This window comes from Dermacentor variabilis, chromosome 3, assembly GCF_050947875.1.
Source record: "Dermacentor variabilis isolate Ectoservices chromosome 3, ASM5094787v1, whole genome shotgun sequence".
Lineage (NCBI taxonomy): Eukaryota > Metazoa > Arthropoda > Arachnida > Ixodida > Ixodidae > Dermacentor > Dermacentor variabilis.
The window spans coordinates 242,398,186-242,422,299 of NC_134570.1; the positions used below are offsets into that span (position 1 = coordinate 242,398,186).

At 45.5% G+C, this 24,114-nt stretch overlaps 1 protein-coding gene across 1 annotated transcript in view; it reads left to right on the plus strand.

The window, feature by feature from the left end:
* The window catches only part of slgA (proline dehydrogenase slgA), a 446,215-nt gene that overhangs the window by 266,775 nt on the left and 155,326 nt on the right, over nucleotides 1–24,114 (plus strand). Inside the window, exon 2 of the mRNA XM_075687036.1 lies at nucleotides 16,912–17,120. Within this exon, the coding sequence (XP_075543151.1) occupies nucleotides 16,912–17,120 (209 nt within the window). The remainder of the gene's footprint in view (nucleotides 1–16,911; nucleotides 17,121–24,114) is intronic.

Consider the following 24,114-nt stretch of genomic DNA (forward strand, 5'->3'; position numbering starts at 1 on the left):
GGGAGGCTGCGAGTAAAATTGATTTTGAAGAACGACTGAGGAATATGAAACAAAGTAAATGGGTTACAAGAGTGTTCAAGTGTTGTACAGGGAAAAATATTGACTCACAGCGGAGGAAAAGAACTTGGAACCTTACCAGCAACTATGCGACCAGTATGGTCAACAACACCGCAACAAAGAACGTCAAAAGCAAAGTGAGACAGATGCTAAGACGATCTCTTGGGTGGTGGCAATGGAAAATAAGCCTTTTATGCGTAACTTAATAAGAGGAAAAAAGGGAATCAGGAAACAAACAATTTATAACTGAAACATGGAAGCCCTTTACTCTTCGCAGCGAGATCAGGATGCCTTGAAACGCGTACTTGTAAAGTGAGGTACAACAAGTAATAACAGCCGTGTGCATGCTGCGGTAAAACTATAGGGAAACGACGGAGCATGTTTTGTTAGAATGTGAAGACTTCTGCCCGGCGGTCTGTTTAAGCTCCTCTGGCCTCCTTGAAGCGCTTCAGCGAGAGCAGGGGGAAAGCAAACATAGTGATTAGTAAGAGGCGATTGGAAAATTGGTGGAAGTAGGGAAACGACAAAAGATGGAAACGTACAAAAACAAAGTTCAGAATAGGGGGTCAGAAAATTTGGTTATGGGAATTCATCGTGTGTTTTTTTCTTTTCTTTTTGAACCTAGGTAGGACATTAGGCAGTATAATAGCAAGAGCTTGGTGGCACAACCCACCGCCCCGTTCCAAAGGGGACGCTCATAACATTCATCCATCCATCCATTGTTTGACATCGAGGAAACGCGTCACCTACTGGCAAGCAAGAGCGAAAATATGTGTGTAAAGAACGAAGAGAAAGAAAGCAAAAGCCAGTATGCAAACTACAAGTACGTCGGCAGTTTAACAGAAGAGCAAAGAAAGCTGCAACTCGAACACACTGTGCGCCATGCGTCGCATGGCGACAACGCATGCGTCCCATGCGTTGTCGAAGTAAACAGGGAAGTGAGAAGGTGTGGTGGTTTTCAACGACATGGGATCCACTTCAATTACAGGCTTGCACGAGAAGTGGGCTGGCAACTTGCTGGTCGCGCTGTTGCTTCTTTAGGGGGACCACGGGCGCTTAAGAGGCCAGAGTAAGTAGTAATGAAGAAGGTCCCCTAAGGGAACCTCAGTATAGCATCGCCGTCAGTAACAGCAAGAAGAGAAAAGCAAGAAAGAGAGCTCGCCATGCAAGAGGCTACATAAACATCCAGGGCGGCAGAAGAAAGGAAAAGTGTGCAGAGATTGAGGAGCAGTTAAATAGAGAACAAATAGGGGTGTATGCGGTTACAGAAACGCACCTTAGAGACTCGGAAGAGCCGCCAGTGATTGAGAACTATGTACGGGAAGGGGTGCAACAGAACTAAGTCGGAAAGAAAGGGAGGGGGAGTCGAAACGCTCATCCATCAGGGAGCCAAATGGAAAAGAGTAAATTCACAATGTCAAGAGCATCTTTGGTTATCAGGTACAATGAGTGAGAAAGAAACTTGGCTGGGCGTTACGTATTTGTGGACCGGAAAAATTGCACAGAAAAGAATAAAGAGTTAGTGGAATGCATAAGTGCTGATATGAAGGGTTTCGGGAATGATGCTGAAATTATTCTATCGACATTAATCCCTACATGCAGCATTTAGATGGCTATGCCGACAAGAACGGGAAGTCAATGCTATACCTTTGTGAGCAACATAACCTCGTTATCGTGAATACAGGATCTAAGTGTGAAGGGCAGATCATGTGGGAAGTGGGAAACTGACAATCAACCATTGATAGCTGTCTGATGACAGAAGGAATTCATAAGTTGGGGGAAATGGTCATTGATGAGGAAGGGTTTAGCAGCATAGGGAGTGACCATAAACGCATCATTTCGAAAATGGCATATCTAGTTGGAAAAGAAAGCAAGTAGTTCAATATGGCCAGTCCAAATTTGAACGCATCTGAACAAATAAGAAATATAGTCACTAGAGTCGAGGAAGAACTTGGCAAATGGCCAAGTAAAGAGTGGGAATATGGTGAGCTTCTAAGTGTAATAACGACATAAATACGGAAATAGAAACATGTTCGTTGGAGAAGAAAAAAGAAACCGAATAGCTGGTGGAACAGGCAGACAAGAGAAGGGATCGCCGAACGACAGAAAGCATCTCGAGAGCACAAGCAGGCAAAGAAGGCGCAGTTGCCACAGGATGAAGTAGCCAGTAAATGGGAAATATACCGGGAGAAAAAGTATATGGTTCAAGTACTGGAAACCTGCCACGAGTAACTACTTAAGAGGAAAAGACGAAATCAGGAAAGAGACGATTCATGATTACTCAAAGGGAAGCTCATTACTTTTCGAAGCGAGGTCGGGATTCCTTAGAACACGCACCTATAAAGCGAGATATAAGAAGGAAGAAGTAGCATGTGGCTGCTGCGGTAAAGCTAGGGAAATGATGGAGCATGTTTTACTAGAATGTGAAGATATCTGCCCAGCAGTCGATTTAGGCACCACTGGCGCCCTTGAAGCCCTTGGGTTCAGCGAGAGCAGGGGGAAGGTAAACATGTGGTAAGACTTTCGGAAGTCTTTTCCTACAGGATAAGAGAAATAAGGAAAAAATTGTGGGGCACATCAGCTGATGAAAAAAAAAAACGAATCCAAAGTGAAACTAATTTTTGATAAACTAAGCGTGGATGACGTCATGTTCGGGTGGAACGAAACTACTGATTCACGCTATAAGTTAAGAGGAAGCTTTAGCTCGGGCCCAACTCCGACGCGGCCTATTCAAATACATGTAAAAACGCAAAAACGTTTTTCTGAGATAACCCCTGGACCGATTTTAATGAAATGTGTTGCATTTGAGAGAGAAAGTTAAATTCTAGTGACTGTTGGAAGCGGAATTTTGATTTAGGGCTTGAATTTTGTTAAAAGGATTTTCAAAAATTCAGACGTTTGAAAAAAATAGAAGCACGAAGTTTACAAGCTAATAGCTCTGCATCAAGAACAGATATCACGATTCTGTAAACGGCATCCATTAGACCATTCAAAGCGGACAAATTTGATGTGTCAGTTTACATCTTACATGAATTTGTTACGTTGTTTACGAAGGTTCTGCAAAAGTTGTAATTACACATTACTCCATTTTTGGAGGTTCATGTGTAACATATCAATTTTGTCCGCTTTAGATGTGCTATCAGGTACAATTCACAGAATTGCGATATCATTTTTTCTTGCTGAGTTACGGAGTTGTAAACTTCATAGTTTCGTTTTCTGAAAATTTGCGATTTTTGCCAATTTTTTATAAAAATTTGACGACCTAAATCGAAAATTCGAAACCAACAGTCACTAGATTTTAAGTTTTTCTTTTAAATGCAGGAAACCCCGTCAAATTTGGTGCAGTGGTTGCCGAGAAAAACGAATTCTCCTTTTACATGTATTTAGATAAGAGCACCCGAGCTAAAGCTTCCTCTTAAGCAAAAGGGCTAATTGACGGCAGAAGCATGACGCACTGTCACTGAAAGTACTTAATGTAAACTCCAGAAGTGTCGTAAACAAAGTTACTGAGCTAGATGCATTGTTGTTGACCCATAGCATTGATATAGCCATCCTCACTGAAAGGTGGTTAAACGAGTCCATTTATGACAGTGAATTTGTGCCCGCTGGATACAGCGTACATAGAAAAGACCGCGAGAGTAAGGGTGGTGGGGTGGCATTTCTTTTCAAAAATCCTTAGACATGAAAAAAATTCCTGATGTGCCTGGTGTCGAGGCTGTCTTTTGCAAAGTGTACTGTGGTAACACCAGGTATATTATAGGCGCTATTTACAGGCCTCCTGGTTCTGACGTTGGCACCCTCAAAACCTTAAGAAAGTATCTAGACACACAAGTCAGGCTTGGGGACAAAATAATCCTATCAGGCAATTTCAACCCTCCCGAGGTGGATTGGTCAACATTCACAGCCCGAAACCGAATTGATAATCACTGTGAAATACTGATAGATATGGCATTCGCGTTCGACTTACTGCAAGTAGTTCAAAATTACACCAGGATTCAGGGTAACTCAAAGTCCATACTCGACTTGTTTTTTGTAAGTGGTTCAATTACAGCCGAAACTTCCTGTGAGGTAATGCCTGGTATCTTGGATCATTCTGCAGTATTGATAGAATTGACTGGTGCAGCAATTAAACGTAATAACCCAACCTCTGGTTTCCCTAACTTTTCACGAGCAGATGATGTCTCTATCATTGACATGCTTTCCTTTAATTTAGATATTTCTCATCCTATTCTGGAGATATAAACAGTCTTTGGCATCAATTAAAAATAATTGTAAGAGAATGCATCGATAAATATGTTCCTCGTATTGTAAAGAAGTCGAAACGCAAAAACGCCTGGATCTCTCGGGACTCATTGCGGTTACGAAAGCAACTCAAGAGGCTAAAGAAAAAACAAAAATCTACAAACTTTTCCTATACTGTGCAGACAATAGCGCATATTACATTACAGCTAAAAACACAAGTACGAACAGACAAACAACGGTATTTCGGAGAGTCCGTACCTAATTTTATACGCACGTCCCCCGAGCAATTCTGGCGGCACATACGCCCGACTTCTAGCGATTGTGATGTCTTTGATATCGAAGGTGTACAAGTAGGTGACGCAAAAAAAAAAAAAAAATCTCGAATACCTTCAATGAGCAATTTAAGAGCATTTTCACTGTTGATAATGATATTTTACCACACTTCGACGCAAATTTCCCACCCATACCAGATGTTCTAATTAGTGAAGCTGGAATTTTGAATATGCTCTTAAAACTCGATGTAAAGAAGTCCCCAGGGCCAGATGACATACCAAACGCATTTTTTAAGAGATACGCAGAATGGGTCTCAAAATACTTGTGTGTTCTGTTCTCTAGATCACTATCTGAGGGGCAAGTTCTGGACGACTGGGGAATCGCCAGAGTAAAACCTGTCCATAAGAATGGGAGGAAAGACTGCATAAAGAACTATCGCCCGGTTTCCTTAACCTGTACTGCATCTAAACTCTTAGAACATATTATACATAACCACATAACGCAGTTTCTTGACAAACATCATATTTTAACAAAGTATCAACATGGATTTCGACAAGGTTATTCTACGTGTACCTAGCTAGCAGAAACTATGCATGACTTTGCACTTTCAATTAGTAACGGAAAACAAACCGATGTAATTTTTATGGACTTTAAAAGAGCTTTTGATAAAGTCTCTCATAAGAAGTTATTGCACAAATTAGGGACAATATTAAATAACCAGCAACTTTTAAACTGGATTGCCGGATACACTAACAATCGAAAACAGTTTGTTGTCTTTAATGGAGAAACTTCGGAAATTCTTGCTGTGGACTCGGGCTTTCCCCAGGGGTCTGTGCTTGGGCCCCTTCTTTTGTTTATTAATGATATTGTCTGCAGCATTCCTGTCAAAATACGATTGTAGGCCGATGACTGCGTGACTTACACTGAAGTGAGCAGTACAGCTGACCAAATTCTTTTAAATGATACACTCAGCAAAATTGTTCAGTGGTGTGATATGTGGCAAATGTGTATAAACTATGAAAAAGCAGTGTTCATGAGAGTTACTCCCAAAAAGGACCATTAACCTTTGTCTATTCTATCAACAGCAGTGTTCTTCACGAAGTACCTCATTACAAATACCTGGGCCTCTGGATAACAAGTAACTTAGACTGGACCACGGAGCAAAAAATATTTAGGAGTGGAAACTCCGCTGTTTGCGGCGACCAGTAAAGGTCACAAGCCCGCGGATATGTTTTCATGCTGGCGGAACCTGGCGGCATGGTAAGAAATTACCGCCGTTTCGGTTGCCAGGGCAACCGGTTGAGCGTGTTGCTCCCGTTCGGCCGCGCGCGCCTGCCTTCTGGCTAGAAGGTTACTTCTACCACGGAGTGGCCGGAGCTGCCGGAGCCGCCTGCCGGGCGCTGCTTTTTTTTTTTTTTTCCCCGCTGCGGCTTCTACGACGCGCCGCACGGTGCCGCCACTGTATACGGTAGCGTCGGCGCATGCAACAATTGTAACTTTATCTGGTCGCCTGCGCTCGCTCGCGCTGACGGGAGTTTCACCTCCTAAATGTCTGACTCCGCGGACTGGACTAAACACATTGATTATGTCGTAAGAAATGCAAACTGTAAGTTGTTATTTTTACGAGGAGCTTTAAAATTTACTACTCCTGATGTCCGCATGACCGCATATAAAGCGCTTATCCTCCCATCATTAGATTATGCAGCCATAATCTGGGACCCCTTCACTAGGACCAATATTAACAAGATTGAAAGCGTACAGAAAAAGGGTGTGCGATTCATATATAACAGCTTTGGACGTTCTTCTGTTTATACCCTTTTAACCAGAGCCCAGTTGCCACAAATAACCCAAGGAAACCGGTCATCTAGGCTAAAATTTATGTATCAGATTGTAAAGGGGCACTATAAATTAGACACTTCAGACGTAATAACCTTTTCATCCGGGTATGCCACTAGACAAAGACACCAATTAACAATTGCTCCGTTTCGCACACGTAACAACTCCTTTAAATACTCTTTCTTTCCTCGGACAATAACTGAATGGAACCAGCTTACTAACACCCAAGTTCAACAGCCTTCACTTACCTTGTTTACATCGTGTCTAACTTAGTACTTACCGTATATGCCTTCTATTTTAGTTTATATTAGTTTATTTACTCTTATTTATCTATGTATTTGTCGGTTGCCTTTCTGGTGATCTATTCAACATTTGTACCCTCCTGCCAAAATCCCCAAAGTGGAATTGCAGTATCAATAAATAAATAAAATAAATAAGTAAATGTCCGCGGTGGGGGCAATTGGACGATTGGTGGAAGTAGGGAAATGACAAAAAAACGGAGACGTACAAAAGCAAAATTTGGCTGTGGGAGTTCATAGTGTTTTAACCTATGCAGGACATTAAGCAGTGTAATTAAGCAGGACATTAAGCAGCTTGGTGGCGCGACCCGTTCCAAAGGAGACGCTCGTAGCGTCCAAGCCAGTTTCTCGACCGCTCGCGCGCCGGTGCGCTGCAACGCACAGGCCAGTCAACTCGTGTGGAGTCGCGCTGAGGTCGAATCCACTCTGTTCGTATCGGCGGCCGAATGTGTAGAACGTCTGGGGGGACCCTGATTCGAGACCGTCCGGCGAGAAGGCAGAAACGAGGCTGGGCACGTACCGACATTTGTGCTACATATTTCCTGGTAAGAGACAAAGTGCTTCGCATTAAAATACTTTATTAGAGCGTGTAAAACATTTGCAGTATACAGAGTGTTTCAGGTAACTTTAGCCAGAGTTTAAAAATATGCCGATGGGATCTAGGACGACGCCACCAAATGCATGTTGCGCACTTTTGTATGTTGTGTGTCACACTATATTTTTGATTTTGCTGAATTAGATAATTAGTCAAGATTAATTAACCAGCTTCTGAAGCAACGAATTTAGGCAAATAATTGTGATTAGAAAGTTGTAGAGTGCTTTGGAAAACGTCCGATTAGACAGTTTCTAACTTTCTATCTATTGAGTGTGACATTTCTTCAGCTTGCCGCGGATGCCCGCGAAATAAAATACAGGTGCGCCCGTGTCCACAGTCATCTGCACGTGTGTACCCAGTTGAGCTGACTGGGTTAAAATCGACATTCTAGAGAAAACAACAAAATGCGGATGTCAAGATAAATACTAAAGGGGGACGACATGTCTGCTGATTAAAATGGTGCAAAAGGGCCTAAAATATGAATTTTAGGAGTTAGGCTGCCATTGTTCGACATTCTATAGGAAGCGCAGGCGACAAGGCAACAGCAACATTTAAGGTGTACAGCATAAGTGCTGTTATTTGATGACAAAAGCACAAAAAGCCAAGCATAGCACGAAGCAGAAATGATATTTTTTTATTTATTTATTATACCTCAAAGGTCCCCGAACAGGACATTAAATCAGGGGTGGGCACATATTGAAGAAACGGCGTGTCAGTTCAGGTAAAAAGATAGTCTTCGATGGCAGATGTGTGCTGCAACAGTTAGCAAAGAGCATGGAAAATGAAGCGTGCAAAATGACCTAGGTGCATAAAAATGAAGTACTGTATGTACAGGATACTTAGTTTGAAGTCTTGTCGACGTTGCAGAGAAAATGCACACACTCCATTCAGCTTGCTCTAGTAGATGCAGGTCACATGGTAGCTCTAGAGGCTGTGAGGGACCTCTTCAAGGATTGAAGAAGGATCGCTAGTGTTACGCCCTGGCACCAGCAACCCCTCTGCGTGCACACCTCTGCGGGTGTACACGCAGAGGTCGCTGACACGCGTCGCTGACAGTCTCAGCATGTCTTGACGTAACGGGCGACATCGGCGGTTAGGTGCGGCCAGTAATACCTTTCTTGTATCCTCGATAGCGTCCGGGAGAAACCGAGGTGCCCGGCGGTCGGATCGTCATGTAGGGCGTGCAGTACTTCTGGACGCAGCGCCGACGGAACAACAAGAAGGTAGTTGGCGCGGACTGGTGAGAAGTTCTTCTTCACGAGTAGATTGTTTTGAAGCGTGAATGAAGATAATCCGCGCTTAAATGCCCTGGGGACAACGTTGGTGTGCCCTTCCAAATATTCGACGAGGCCTTTTAGCTCCGGGTCTGCCCGTTGCTGTTCAGCGAAGTCTTCAGCGCTTGTCATTCCAAGGAAGGCGTCGTCATTCTCGTCATCTTGCGGCAGCGGGTCGCGTGATAGGCAATCGGCATCGGAGTGTTTTCGTCCGGACTTGTAGGTTACAGTGATGTCGTATTCTGAGACTCCACCGCGCCAGTCGTCCTGAAGGATCCTTTATATTCGTTAGCCAACACAACGCATGATGGTCGCTGACGACTTTTAATAGCCTGCCATAAAGATAAGGGCGAATTTTAGCTGTAGCCCAAACGATGGCGAGGCATTCCTTTTGGGTCGTAGAATAGTTGCCTTCCGCTTTTGACAGCGACCGGCTAGCGTAAGCTATCACCTGTTCGACTCCGTTTCTCCTCTGGACTAGAACGGCACCGAGGCCTAGGCTACTGGCGTCAGTATGGATTTCTGTTTCGGCGTACTCGTTGAAGTGCGCAAGTACCGGCGGCGACTGCATGCGTCGTTTGAGTTCTTCAAATGCGTCGGCCTGCGGCGTTTCCCACTTGAACTCAACGTCACATTTAGTTAGATGTGTTAGCGGCTCAGCGATGCGTGAAAAGTCATTGACAAAGCGCCTGTAGTATGCACATATGCCAAGGATTCTACGCACTGCCTTCTTGTCGATGGGTTGCGGGAACTGTGCGATGGCAGCTGTCCTTCGCGGGTCTGGACGGACACCAGATTTGCTGATTCCGTGGCCTAGGAACAGAAGCTCACCGTAAGCGAAGCGGCATTTTTCCGGCTTCAGAGTGAGCCCAGATGACTTGATGGCCTCTAGTACTGTCGCAAGCCGCCTGAGGTGATCGTCGAAATTTCCGGCGAAGACGACGACGTCATCCAAGTAAACGAGACAGGTCTGCCACTTCAATCCTGCTAAAACCGTGTCCATCACGCGCTAGAACGTTGCAGGCGCCGAGCACAGTCCGAATGGCATAACCTTGAACTCGTAGAGGCCGTCTGGGGTGATGAAGGCCGTCTTTTCGCGATCTTTTTCGTCGACTTCTATTTGCCAATAGCCAGACTTGAGGTCCATCGAAGAGAAGTATTTAGCGTTGCAGTGCCGATCCAACGCGTCGTCTTTTCGTGGTAGGGAGCTAGTATACGTCCTTCTTCGTGATCTTGTTCAGACGACGATAATCGACGCAGAAACGTAGGGTTCCGTCCTTTTTCTTCACCAAGACTACAGGAGATTCCCACGGGCTTTTGGACGGCTGGATGATGTCGTCGCGCAGCATTTCGTCGACTTGGTGCCTTATAGCCTCACGTTCTCGTGTAGAAACTCGATAAGGGCTCTGGCGGAGTGGTCGAGCACACTCTACGGTTATTATGCGATGCTTTGCGACTGGCGTTTGTCGAATCCTTGATGACGTCGAAAAGCACTCTTTGTATCGTCGAAGTAAGCTTCTCAGCTGTTGTTGCTTAATAATGGGGAGACTTGGATTTATGTCGAAGTCTGGTTCGGGAACTACGGTCGTCGGGGTACATGCGGCAGAATCCGAGAGGACAAACGCATTTCTGGTTTCCAGAATTTCCTCGATGTATGCGATCGTCGTGCCCTTGTTGATGTGCTCGAACTCCTGGCTGAAGTTTGTCAGCAACACTTTCGTGTTTCCTCCGTGCGGTCGAGCTATTCCTCTAGCGACGCAGATTTCACGGTCGAGCAGTAGACGTTGGTCGCCTTCGATGACGCCCTCTACGTCAGTGGGTATTTCTGTGCCGACCGAAATAATGCTCGAGCGAGGCGGGATGCTCACTTGATCTTCGAGCACACTCAAGGCGTGGTGACTACGAGAGCTCCCCGGCGATATCGCTTGATCCTCCTACAGCGTTATCGATTTTGACTTCAGGTCTTGATTGCGCCGTGTTGGTTCAGGAAGTCCATGCCGAGAATGACGTCTCGTGAACACTGCTGGAGGATAACGAAGGTGGCAGGGTAAGTCCGGTCATGAACGGTAATTCTTGCCGTGCAGATTCCAGACGGCGTAATGAGGTGTCCTCCAGCGGTTCGAATTTGAGGGCCTTCCCATGCAGTTTTAACTTTCTTCAACTGGGCGGCAATGTGTCCACTCATTACGGAGTAATCGGCCCCTGTGTCCACTAAGGCGGTAACTGCGTGGCCATCGAGAAGCACGTCGAGGTCGGTGGTTCTTTGTCTGGCGTTGCAGTTAGGTCTCGGCGTCGGATCACGGCTGCGTCGTGTTGAATTGAAGCTGGAACGTCGCGTCGTCAGGTCGTCTTTCGTCGTCGTATTCTTTGCTTCCAGATTTCGTCGGGACGGCGGTGTGTCGTCGTTGTTATGCCGTCGAGGTAGTTTCTTCGGTGTCTTCGTCGACGGCGGAGGATCTTCGTCAGTTCGACGAACAGCTACCGCACCTCCACGCTTGCTGCTTTTAGTTTTCCGGATACGGGCTCGCTGACCGGCCCCGGGCTGGGCCAGTGTATGGTCGGCGCTGCGGCGACAGGTAGCGTCCTGGTGATTTGCGAACGCGACGGTCGTCGAGAGCTCCACTGAGTAGCGGCGAGGTAGTCGGCGATATCGCGAGGGCGTTCACCTTGCTGCGGGCGCGGAGCGTTGACGGCGAAACCTCGCAGTCCCATTTCCCGGTATGGGCATCGTCGGTTTACGTTACCCGCTTCTCCGCAGTGGTAGCAGAGCGGGCGGGGGTCAGGAGCGCGCCAAACGTCTGTCTTCCTCGGTTAGCTGCGCTGGGCGACGGGTGGGCGTGCTGGCGGCGGCGGCGGTGGTCGACGGAATTGCGGCGGTCGCGGAGGGGGACCTTGACGGCGTGCGGTGGCGGCGTAGGTCATCGCTTCTGGCTGCGGATTCGGTAATTGAGGTTGCACCTCAGGAACTCCCAGCGATCGCTGGACTTCTTCTTTGACAATTTCGGCGATTAAACCCACTTGAGGTTGCGATGAAGGGAAGATCTTCTGAAGCTCCTCTCGTACAACTGCCCTGATGGTCTCGCGTAGGTCGTCGGTGGCCAGTGACTGAACTCCGGCGTAGTTTGTCGAGTTCGTGCGGCGGTCGAATTGCCGGTTTCGCATCTCGAGTGTCTTCTCGATGCTGGTGGCCTCGCGAAGAAACTCATCGACGGTCTTCGGTGGGCTTCGTACCATTCCGGCAAAAAGTTCCTCCTTCACACCACGCATGAGTAGGCGGACTTTCTTCTCCTCGGGCATTTAAGGGTCGGCGTGACGGAATAGACGGCCCATTTCCTCCGTGAAGATCGCGGTTGTCTCATTAGGTAGCTGCACCCGGGTTTCTAATAGCGCTTGGGCTCCTTCTCGGTGCACGACGCTTGCGAATGTCTGCAGGAAGCCGCTTCGGAACAGCTCCCAGGTCGTTAAGGTGGCTTCTCGGTTCTCGAACCACGTCCTGGCCGCGTCTTCCAATGCGAAAAAGACATGTCGCAGTTTGTCGTCGCTGTTCCAGTTAAATGTAGCGACTCTCTCATACGTCTCAAGCCACCTTTCCGGGTCCTCGAACGTTGAACCACGGAACGTCGGAGGCTCCCTGGGCTGCTCCAGCACGACGGGGGACGCTGGGGCTGCCATTGGGGTGGACTTGGCGGCAATTTTGCTGGTCGTCTCAGGCAAAAGTCCGTGCTCCGGGGGCAGTCCTTGCAGCCTGCGGCTACCTCGCTGGTTCTTGGCGACGTTGGTGTTGCCTTATGCGTGAGGGCTTGGGTCACGGCTTTGTGGGGGCGTCCGGTACATGAACGCAAAGCACCTCCACCAGATGTCATGTGGTCATGACGTCAAAGAACACAGTGGCAATACTGTGAAAGGCAAAACTAGCTTTTATTGGGCGAACCTGTGCCCACAAAACAGGCTACACTTAAGGTACAACGAGAGCGGTGAACACAGTCGGCGATCGTCGAAAATTTGATCAACGGGTCAAGCGCGTCGGCTTTTATACATCAATCGTCAAATGTTCCAGACTAATCGCTGGGACCTGCGCGCCTTCCACAAAGTTCTACACTATTCGCGTCGCGCACACATGCAATCAGATTACACAAGTTTCGGTCACAGACAGTGGATGGAACCATCGATAACATTCCAGAAACTTCCCACACATGCAAGCGCGTCCTGCGCTTCGCGATAACATTTGTTAGGCGGTGAAACGTGTCGCCCGATAAAGACAAGTACACGTGTCAATATGTTGTAGTGCGTGCACAATGACATGGACCTAAATTCAAGAGAACTGCTTCTTGGCCTAGTTGGTATTTGCTGAAAGACATATTTGGCACAAATAAGACACATGCATAATGGAAGACTCATTGACACGGAGAAGGAGGACACGGGCGGCAATTGTGCCATCGTGTCTTCCTTTGTGTGTGTTTGTCTTATTTGCAGCAAATATGTCTGTCGACATGAATGTGAAAGGCACATAAGACGTAATGCTGGGTGGTATCTTACGTGGCTTCTTTGCAAGGGCGGCACCAGGGGGGGCACAAGGAGGCGTCCCCCCCCGCTAATTTCCACCTGCCCCACCTCCGGACTGAGAATTTTATGGACATCTCCTTGCTCAAGCTTTTTGCCAAGCACTATGCATGTGACATCGAAAGCGTTGAAGTAAAGTGCAAGCTGTTTAAACGGAGCTTCCTCAGCGCATAGAAGCCAAAAGGAAGTGCAAGATTGAGACACTGCTGCAATTGGTGACTGTCTCGGGAGAATATAAGCTAACCTTCGAAGAACTGCACAAGCTAGGGGTTATCGCCCTGACAATACTGGCATCATCATCATCTTGAAAGCACATGTTTTCGTGCCTTCAAAGATTGAAGACTTATCTTGGCAGCAAGATGACAAATAACCGTCTGAGTGACTTAGCTGTGCTTGCGGTCGAGTGATCTCTTGCCAATAAGATAGATCTTCAGTGCGCTGTCAACATTTTTGATGTTGCGCACCTCTAATCAATGCATACGTGTGCACTAGTATGCCGGTATAATGATACCCCATCATATCTCTGCGGCACGGGCATAGGACCGACACCTATACCAGTATTAGAACACTCGCTTTACCATCGAATAAATAAATACTGTCACAGCGCAGGAATTGGCATCTGTGGTTGTGACGAAATCTTCCCTGTCATCACTTTGAAAGACACTCCATATAGGGTAACGACGGGGAATGCGGGAGATGGAAATTCAAGACAATGAGCAAAACGTGAACAAGGTGAATGCAGGAGCCAATGTTTCGACAAGTGGACTTGTCTTCTTCAAGGCGACATATGCTTTCCTCGCCACAGTATATATAGGTGGGGTTCTTCTAAAGAGGAGGGGGTGTGAGGCGGGAGGATGTGGAAACGAGGGAAAATGTGTTAACATGTCGAATTGAGAGTAAAGGAACACTGTGTACAAGATCAAAGCCAGAACGCCCCCCCCCCCCCCCCCAGTCTGTCAACACACGCGTGTTAGCCGGCATGTCAAGGGCGTCTGACACGCCGGCTGATAAAAAAAAAAAAGAGGAAGGAAAGGGGAAAAGAAAAGGGGGGGGATACGCCAAGAAATCAAACTAAGTGTTGTTGCCTATAGCTTGAGGTTTAGCATAGCGAATTGATTCTAAAGCTCCCTTTGAAACGTTTATGCCTATTGGTTGCAATGTCTTGAACTTATGGATAAGCTATGATTCTCTGTATTTTCTTTCTCGTTCAGAACGAAAATTTGACTAAGATGTAGAGCTTAAGTTCATCAAAGTTATGACCTGGTTGGTTGAAATGCTGGGCGGCGGCTTTGGGAAGCTTTTTAGCTGTGTCCGCACGATGTCCGTTTAATCTGACGTTCATTGATTGTCCTGTTTCATCGATATATTGTTTCTTACAGAAGGAACATTCAAGCATATAAATCACATCCGAACTAGTGCAAGTGAAGCTAGATTTGACTTCATGTGTATAACTATTTGTGGTGCTTTTAATTTTAATGTCACTTTGAAGGTGCCTGCAGGTTTTGCACCTAGGGCGACAACATGCTTTTATTACGGGGGAATGCTGCTGGCTGACTTTTGCGTGCACTAACATGTCTTTAAAGTTCTTGTTTCGGCGATAGGTAACCCTGGGTACATCCGGGAATGCTTTTCGCAGACGCTCGTTACTTGATAATATTGGGTGGTATTTTCTTAGGCTGTTGTTTATGTTTGGGAGTGCATTAGAATATTTTGTTATAAAGGCCGGCGGTCTGTCAGATTCTAATGTGGGCTGTCTCTTTGCCAATTCCGACTATCTCTCCAATCTTGACGTGGTAGCATAAGCTCTATCGAGAGCAACTGGGGATAGTTCCTTTCTGCTAGCGTTGATTTAAGGTCATTTAGGTGGTGGATATAATTGTGGTCTTCGCTACAGATTCTTCTTATACGTTTCGCTTGTCCGACAAAGATTTCTCGCTTGCAATGTCGCGGGTGATGACTGTTGTAGTCTAAATATTGCTGGCTATCTGTAGGCTTCCGGTAAAGTATCGTTCTCAGTTTTCCATTTTCTATGTAGACCGTCGTGTCCAGGAAGTTGATCTGACTAGGAGAGTGGTGAGCAGTAAATTTAATACTCGGGTGAAAGTTGGTGCAAAACCTGCAGACATCTTTAAAGTGACATTAAAATTAAAAGCACCGCAAATAGTTATACGCATGAAGTCAAATCTAGCTTCACTTGCACAAGTTCGGATGTGATTTGTATGCTTGAATGTTCCTTCTGTAAGAAACAAAATATCGGTGAAACAGGACAATAAATGAACGTCAGATTAAACGGACATCGCGCGGATACAGCTAAAAAGCTTCCCAAAGCCGTCGCCGAGTATTTCAACCAACCAGGTCATAACTTTGATGAACTTAAACTCTACATCTTACAGTCAAATTTCCGTTCTGAACGAGAAAGAAAATACAGGGAATCATACCTTATCCATAAGTTCAAGACATTGCGACCAATAGGCATAAACGTTTCAAAGGGAGCTTTAGAATCTATTCGCTATGCTAAACCTCAAGCTATAGGCAACAACACTTAGGTTGATTTCTTGGCGTATCCCCCCGCCCCCCTTTTCTTTTCCCCGTTCCTCCCTTTTTTTTTTTTGTCAGCCGGCGTGTCAGATGCCCTTTACATGCTGGCTAACGCGCGTGTGTTGACAGACTGGGGGGTCCTGGCTTTGACCTTGTACGCAGCGTTCCTTTACTCTCAAATCGACACGCTAACACATTTTCCCTCGTTTCCGCGTCCTCCCGCCTCACACCCCCTCCCCTTTAGAAGAACCCCACCTATATATACTGTGGCGAGGAAAGCATATGTTGCCTTAAAGAAGACAAGTCCACTTGTCGAAAGGTTGGCTCCTGCATTCAGCTTGTTCACGTTTTGCTCATCGTCCATATAGGGTGCTGTTCCAGGCCATGTCGGTGGCATAACTTGTGTAGTGAACAGTCTAATAGTCTGAGAGCTGTTATGTGCATTTGTGAAACCTGCTGTACTGTATGGCCAAATGTCACATTGAGTTAAATGCCTATTGTGTGCTCAATTTTTGCAGTTCTCTCCTCCCTTCTATTAGTTTTTGTTATTATTTTCCCATGTACCCTTTTCGTTATTCTTTTTCTCATTTCCAGCGCTTAGGATTACCAATCGGCGCCACAGAAGTGTATTAATTTTTTTTTGTAATCTAGCGCATCTTTACCAAAGTTGGAATTGGTATGCACATTGCTTAGTGGTGTTAGTTCTCTCTCCTGTTGTGAAATTACTCTGCTGAAGCTATATTGTGATCTAGTTAACTGATCGTATTTTATTTTTGTTGAGTACCTGTTCTTTTCTTTAATTCTGTTTTTTATGTATGTGCTGTACCATGTATCACATAAATTTTCATTTTCTTAGCAGAAGCCCTGCTGCGTAAATATGCTAAATTTTAATTTAAATCTTACTGTGATGCTGGAATAGCTTATTCACACTGATGGGTTTAGAAGGCCTTCAGCCCAGTTAAACATAGTCAAAACACAACACCTAAGTTCCCCGCCTCCCTGCTCCCCTGAAGGAACTCGCTTGTCATGGGAGCCCTCCCTTTAGAAAAATTCTGACGCCACCCCTGCTACTATGCCCGTTTTGTTTTTGAAGGCCTGTCTACCAAGCGTCCGGTTGCAGGGGTCAGTCTATCACAGGTAGTGTTGTACCATGCATGAACTCACCAAGCTAATGAACAGTGTGTTCTGCAAAAGAATGTGCATTGCAATATATTGCTGTCGTTTCTCACTTGTGCAGCTCCTCCGGCTAGGCCAGCGTGTGCTAGGCCGCCGGATGTTTCGGGCACTGATGCGGAACACCTTCTACGGCCACTTTGTGGGTGGCGAGTCGGCATCATCCATCCAGCCCCTCCTGCAGCGCCTGCGGTCCTTTGGCGTCAAGGCCATCCTCGACTACAGTGCCGAGGAGGACCTCTCCGAGCAGGAGGCCAGAGAGGCTGAGATGGCGTACGGGATGGCCAGCCTCTGCGTGCATTGACCTGCGAATGCCGGGGTTTTCTGGGGAACGTGGTTTCCACCTAGGACACAGTACGATCAGTGACAAACAGGGAAAAAATATCACCTCGAGAGAATGAGAGAGCATAGGAGCACAGGGCTGATGCTGAAAAATGCAGACTTCCACTCACTTGGATTGATGGGCCATGAGGAGGAAAATTCACGGAGTGCCATTGCTCCCTCCAGTTGCACCTGAAGAGAGTCATTGCAGCAGCGAGTGCAGCTGACAAACGTGTACTATCTCGTTCAGTATGAGCTGCAACACACTGCTGTTGGTCATCTGCTTTCTTGTGGAGGAACTGGCCCACCATGCAGCTATTGCTTCATTATGAAAAAAAAAAAAAATTAGAGAGAGAAAAACAGAGAATAGTTGCGAATCTAAAGCAGGGGTGCGCCACGATGACGCATGCTGTGCCTAAGGACGTCTGTGCTGCTCACAGGGCCAGTGTATTATTGCTCCACGAAGAAAGCAGATGATAGATGACATTGCAGGAATGGAAAATCCCTTCCCTCTTTTTCTCAAGAGCACTGTTGTAGCCACGGCTGGTGCATTGCAGCTCATATTGAATGTATAGTATATGTACAGATAGATGTAACACAGGAGGAGCCACATGTGAAAGGTTATTTGGGTGATTACCAGTCAACATCTTGCACAGACTCCCAAATGTTCAGTGGCGCACATTGCCCAGTGCTACAGAATGACTGGAGTGTAGCGGAATAAACGCACATTGTAAGATGTTCAGTACGATTTTGGAATTGTCTTGTAGGACAGTAGAATGAAGCCTTGATGTCTTTTCTCCCCAAAAATATATTTCTACTGAAGCTGAAAAAAACACAATTTACGTGTTTCATGCAATATTTGTGTTCAGTCAACTATTGTCCATATGCATTAACGTTTTGTTCGAGGGCCTATTTGGCTACAGTCCTGCATAGAGATTATGACGAAGCACAGCTCAATAGAATAAACTAGTGAAGTTCTTTGCAAATGCATAAATTAAATAAACAGTGCTTAAAGTAAGTTTAGCTATTTCTTGACATGTATTCACTGCTGGCCACTTACGCATAATGTGGCTGAATGAATATGTAGAAGAAATTGTACGTGAGTAGTAGCTAAAATTTTTAGTGGAGTTCCTTTACATAGAACCACATGGTACTGGGATTGAGCATGCTCTTGGCAACAAATGGCTCAGCACACAGCAGTGTGAACATACAAAAAAGGGCATTTATTGCTACAAGTAGCTGCTTCTCGATAAAGATACGCGGAGGAATGAGAACATTCTTACCGTACAAGAATACTGAGCGAGTGTTTGCTCCTACCCAATACGGTCGCCTAAGTCATTTGCGGATTCGCTTCTCATACAGGAGTGCGTACACTTGAGAGAAATTGATCACATTTGCTTACAAATACTCACAGTATAACTAGAGCGAAATCTGGCGCTGCGATCATTCAACCATCATGGGAATGATGGGAAGCACAGGCTTCGGATTGGCATTCTGTTGACTGGCGAACTAGTCTACAAGTATATTTTGGCAGTTTTGGTAGAGTGTACTAGATTGGGAGAGTGGGTCCAACGAGGGCTCCGCGCTGAGGCATTTTTTATTGAAAATCCAGATGGCGCCACCGTCGCCTTCTTCTGGACACCACGCCCCCGCGCGCGATGGAGGCCCCGGTCGGCAGCGTCAGAGCGTGCCGAACAAAAGCACGGCCACGGTCGAGCGCAGTGTTGTAGTTGTGTTCGGCGATGACCGTGCCTAGATTAGCCGGAGCCACGCAGTCAGATGAATCGTGTTTGCAGTTTGGTTTCCTTTTTAATACTTAAGTGCGTGTTTCACTGTGTAACGAGATAACAAAATGCAGAGCTCATATTCCGAAGAAATGGGGATCATGTGCAGTAATCGGATGACATACAGGAATAAATGAACTGTGTGGCATAATTAGGGGTTAATAAAATAAAAATTGGTAAACCTTTGTTTTCTTCCTTTCCCAAGGCGATATATTAAATGCTAACAAAATTTCCCTGATGCCTGAATAACGGCAGCAATTTGACATTTAGGGAGCATGTGGGTCACATTATTCGTTACGTGCAGCATTTTTTTTTGTAGGTTCATTGTGTCTTTTGAAAATATTTACGGAATAGTTTTCTTACGTATTTTTGTGCGTCATATGCCTGAGATATAGTTGGTTTTCCAGATCCCCTGGGTGAATAAAGAAAAACACATTTTTTATATTTGCTTAGATAAGGAAGCATGTTATCGGTTGTCTATGTCTTCGCGCTCGTGCAGATTTCCATTGTCACGTGCCTCCAATGTCAGTGACGGTTCAACTGAGAGCGGGAGGGTTCTCTTTGATGACTAGCCTTCATCTGTTGCATGTGAGTCCATTCTTTTTCCTGTGGGTTGCTCGGGTGTAGGCTGCTGGTAGAAATACTCCGGAAAATTCGGCAAAAGATTGTAGGTACCGCATCAGACCGAGGTGCAGGCTTTCCATGCTGCGTAGATACTTTCTGGCCTTCAATGATATGCACATAATGCCTCAGTATGTACTTTGCATCAAAGTGCAGCTCACAAATGGAGTCGGTGACTTCCAAAGGGTCGATCGGTGCGGTGAAGATTGAGTTCCCGCACGCGTCGCCTTTTTTCATTTTTAGGGACTCCGAAGCGCGACAGTTTGGCCTGACCTTTCAATCTACTGTATACGGTTATGAAACACACTACACAACAGTAGTTCTTCCGCCGAGGTGTGCTCATCCTCTCATTCACTCTGCGAACTCGCCAAGTTACGAGACAAACTATAGACATATGCGAGGGCCGTCTGCGTGCATAAATATCGTGCAGGTGGCATGATTTGACAGAAGCGAGAAACCTCAAGCAGTAATTTTATTGTATTCTTTTTTTTTTTTGCACATACTAGGAACAAAAATTCACGAAACAAACAAAAGCACAACGGTGTGCTCAGTAAATGGTGGTGCGTCGAGCAGACGACAGCTTGGCACTGCCGTAACCACCGTTGGTAGGCGTGGTTTCGCCGGGCCGCCGAGGCACCGGATTGACCTGAACATCAGAAGAAGGAGGAGCTTTAAGAAGAAGGCGACTGCCGCGCCGCTGCAAATTTCAACGTATTTTGCTTCACTCTTACCCCGCTTGCCAGGGTCTCTGTAGCACCCACTCCCCCATTCTAGTACACTCTAGTTTTGGTTTCACTCCAAACACAGTTGCTATAACCTGCAGTGGGACAGTGCAACGCAAAGCTCTCTGCCTTTGTTATGTTGCTCGAAGTGGCGATACCGCGCTGGTCCAGCGGCTGGGACAATGTTTGTGTCGTGGTGTGGTGTCAGAGCCCTGACGAGAAAGCGACGGCATCGTAAACGTTGAAAGAACATTTTTTGACCGTTTGGGCCTTGGTTTGTAAAGTGTGTTAGGTTGGTGCTGTAGCTTTATGTGCTTTATGAAACTTCAAAATAGGAAAAAGAAGGCACTACTGATACAAGACATATACAGTTGTACTGCTAGTGGCTTAACAATCAAATTTCATTGAGGGCTTTATTATGCATTGCTCATTTATGTGCTCATTGAAATGTATGTTCTAGGACTTTGAGAACACAAACTTACTTGTGGTAGGAAAGGTTGCTGCCTCCTGGCTGTAGTCTAGTGCCGCAAAATGTGTAAATGCAAAGCCACACCATAACGCTGCAGAAGCGGTACGTCAATATAAACTATAATGAAGTATACTCGTAGGAGGCCACTAGCGTCCTGGCTAGTACTGCAGCAGATGTGCTTAAAAGTACTTGAAGACGTTCACCAATCGTGACAACCGACGCAGCCTTTCTAAAGAGTGAGAGAGTTCACAAGTGCCGGTCGTCTGCGAGAAAAGTCTCGCGTTTGCAGCGAGCAGGCGTCGTAGCAGACAACTCTTGTTGTGAAAATAAATAAATAATGATTCTCTGGCGTTAAATCAGGAACAGAATTGCACAAGAATGCATACCCTGGTGTGCCCTGGTGATAAACCATAGTAAACCGTGCTTCTATCTTAAAGTCATACAAAGTTTATGTAATGTGTTGTACATTATATAACATACTGCAGAAATAAAATTAGATTTTATGCGATAATATTTGAGTATAGTTTCATTTACTGCACCACAAGCAAATGCCACTAGTCTAAAGATTGAAGTCAATCCGAAGCCTGTACTTCCCATCATTCCCATGCAGGTTGAGGCAACGCTCAAGAGAGCCCCCGTAGACACTAGCGCCACATTTTCCTCTAGGGTATTTATTTAGAAACTCTATGGTTGTACTTGATTCTAACACGCATGCAATTTTTGGACCCGTTTTATCAGAGAAAAGGTGTGCATTAGATTCAAGTAAATACGATAAATGGTCTTTCTGTAGACCTAAACAACTATGCCAACGTCAACAATTATGGGGAAATACGCAGAACTGACACCATAGAAACAATAATTTAGGAGGTCCTCGAGATGATTCTACAGTAAAGTCTGATTTTGAGCTAGTTGGTAAGGCAACATCTTTGAATGACACAGCGCAAAAGAGGGGACATGGTGAGTGGCAAAGAGGTGCACAGAGCGCTGCTATTGGCCCCTGCAAGCTCATTGTGTTGGTGAGCACTCTGTCCATGAGCTACAGGACCCAGTAGTACTGACATGATGCAGTTGGTAATGCTTTTAATACTTCACTTTATTTCCTTAAAGACTCCACAAGGGGATGTTAAATAAGGGGTGGGTTGTAGAGAGATGTTACAAATGCCACAGCTTAGCAAGACGGGTACATGGATACACTTTGAATAAAACATGATGGACAGGTGATTGAAACAATGTCGTGGGGAAGGCCATTCCATTCTGAAGCTGCGCGATAAAAAAATGATGCAGAAAATGTTGTGGTGCCATAACAGGGTCAGGTTACTTGAAGTGGATGCCCCGTGCGGGGGGGAAGTGCGTGCGGCAGGAGCGATGTAAGGTGGACGGCTGAAAGAACTGTGATAAAACTGTGGTAAAGTGATAGTGTGGCGATCCTGCGGCGAGACGAAAGAGTGGGCAGACCAGATTCATTTCTTAGGGATGACACCCTGATAATGTATGAATAAGAAGAATGAATGAAGCGAGCAGCATGATTTTGCACTGCTTCGATAGCGTTAATCAAATAAAATTGGTGAGGTCTCCAGATGGGTGATGCGTGCTCAAGTTTGGGCCGAATGAGCGATTGGTAAGCCAAAAGTCTTAACGTGGTAGGGTGAGTGACACGGATGACGTTATAGAAGTCCGAATGAGAGTTAGCCAATGAAATGATATTCGTGACATGCGTGCGCTAGGAAAGATCAGGAGTTAGTGTTACACCAAGGCATTTATAGGATTCACTTGTTTCAACTGGTATGTTAGCGATTTCATAGGGAAATTGGAGCTGATTTTTGCAGCAGTGGAAGGAAACTAATTTACGTTTGTTAGGATTAAGGGTCATTAGCCAGCAGTTACACCAGTCGAACACTTTATTAAGGTCATTCTGTAGGGCTATTTGGTCAGACGTGTTAGTTATTTTGCGTCAGCGAACATGCGGATGTTGCATAATAAATTGTTAGGCAAGTCGTTGATATATATTATAAATAAAAGCGGGCCGAGGTTAGATCCCTGCGGCGCGCCTGATGTTACAGGGAGTGAGTTAGACTTAACATTGTTAAAGGAAACAAACTGAGAGCGGTTAGTCAGAAATTGGGGGATCCAGTTTAGAACGTCGGGTGGTAGATTTAGTTCAGAGAGCTTCGTTAGTAAACGCTTGTGAGATACTTTATCAAAAGCCTTGGTGAAGTCAAGAAAAATAGCATCTGTTCTTAGGTTAGTGTCGAGGTTAGCATTCAGGTCGTGAAGAAAAAGGGCTAGTTGGAATTCACATGAGGGGCCTTTTCGAAATCCATGTTGAGAGGGATTAAAAAAGCTGTTAGAATCAAGTAACTGCGTTATTTGAGAGTATATGATACGTTCCATGAGTTTGCAAGACACACTGGTTAGTGATATGGGGCGGTAATTTAGTGGACAGTCTCTGTTGCCTGCTTTGTGAACTGGAATGACCTTCCCACACTTTGAGTCGTAAGGGAGAATTCCTGAGGAGAGTGACTGGGAAAACAGCAATAGTGAAAATTCGGCAGATATGTGCGTAGTGCTTTTAAGAGCTTAGAATTTATTTCATCCGTACCAGTAGAAATTGGCAACTTCATTTTTTCAATTAAGGACAGGATACGAGAGAAACTTATGCTTATGGGTGGCATTTCAGGTAGACTAACAGAAAGCAGTTCTGTTTCAGTAGGGTTAGGTTTTTCCATAAAGACAGACGAAAAGGCTGCATTAAATATACTGGCACTTTCTGAACAACTTGCTTCTTGACCAGATTGATTAGTAAGGGTAATGGGAGGGGTGTCATGTAGGTTTAGAATTTGCCAGGAACATTTGGGTGAATCAGCAAGGATTTTTGGTAGCTCATTGTGAAAAAAGGAGTGCTTGGTGTTGTGCACGTCTCTTAAATATGCGTTTTCTGCAATGTTGTATTTGTCCCATGTGCAAACACTGTTTCTAGTCTTCATGACACGAAAAAGGCGTTTCTTCTTGTTTTCAAGTGATTTTAATGACTTTGTAAGCCAAGGTTCTTGGCGGGTGGGACGGAAAATTACCTTAGGTATGAATTCATCAGCTAACCGGTTGATTTTGTTTTTGAAGAGTAACCACTTTTCGTTAATAGGTCACTCCCAAAAACTGTCTTTAAACAATGGAAGAAAGGCATCAAGTTCACGAATGATGGCCCCATAGTTCCCCTTGTCATATAGTCTCATTGCTTTACTGCAAGCTTGCGTATTTTTGGAACAAAGGCAAAATTAGCGTGAACTACTTTGTGGTCACTTATTTCATTTTGATATGTTATAGAAGACAGGCTGCCTGGATCCGTTGTTAAA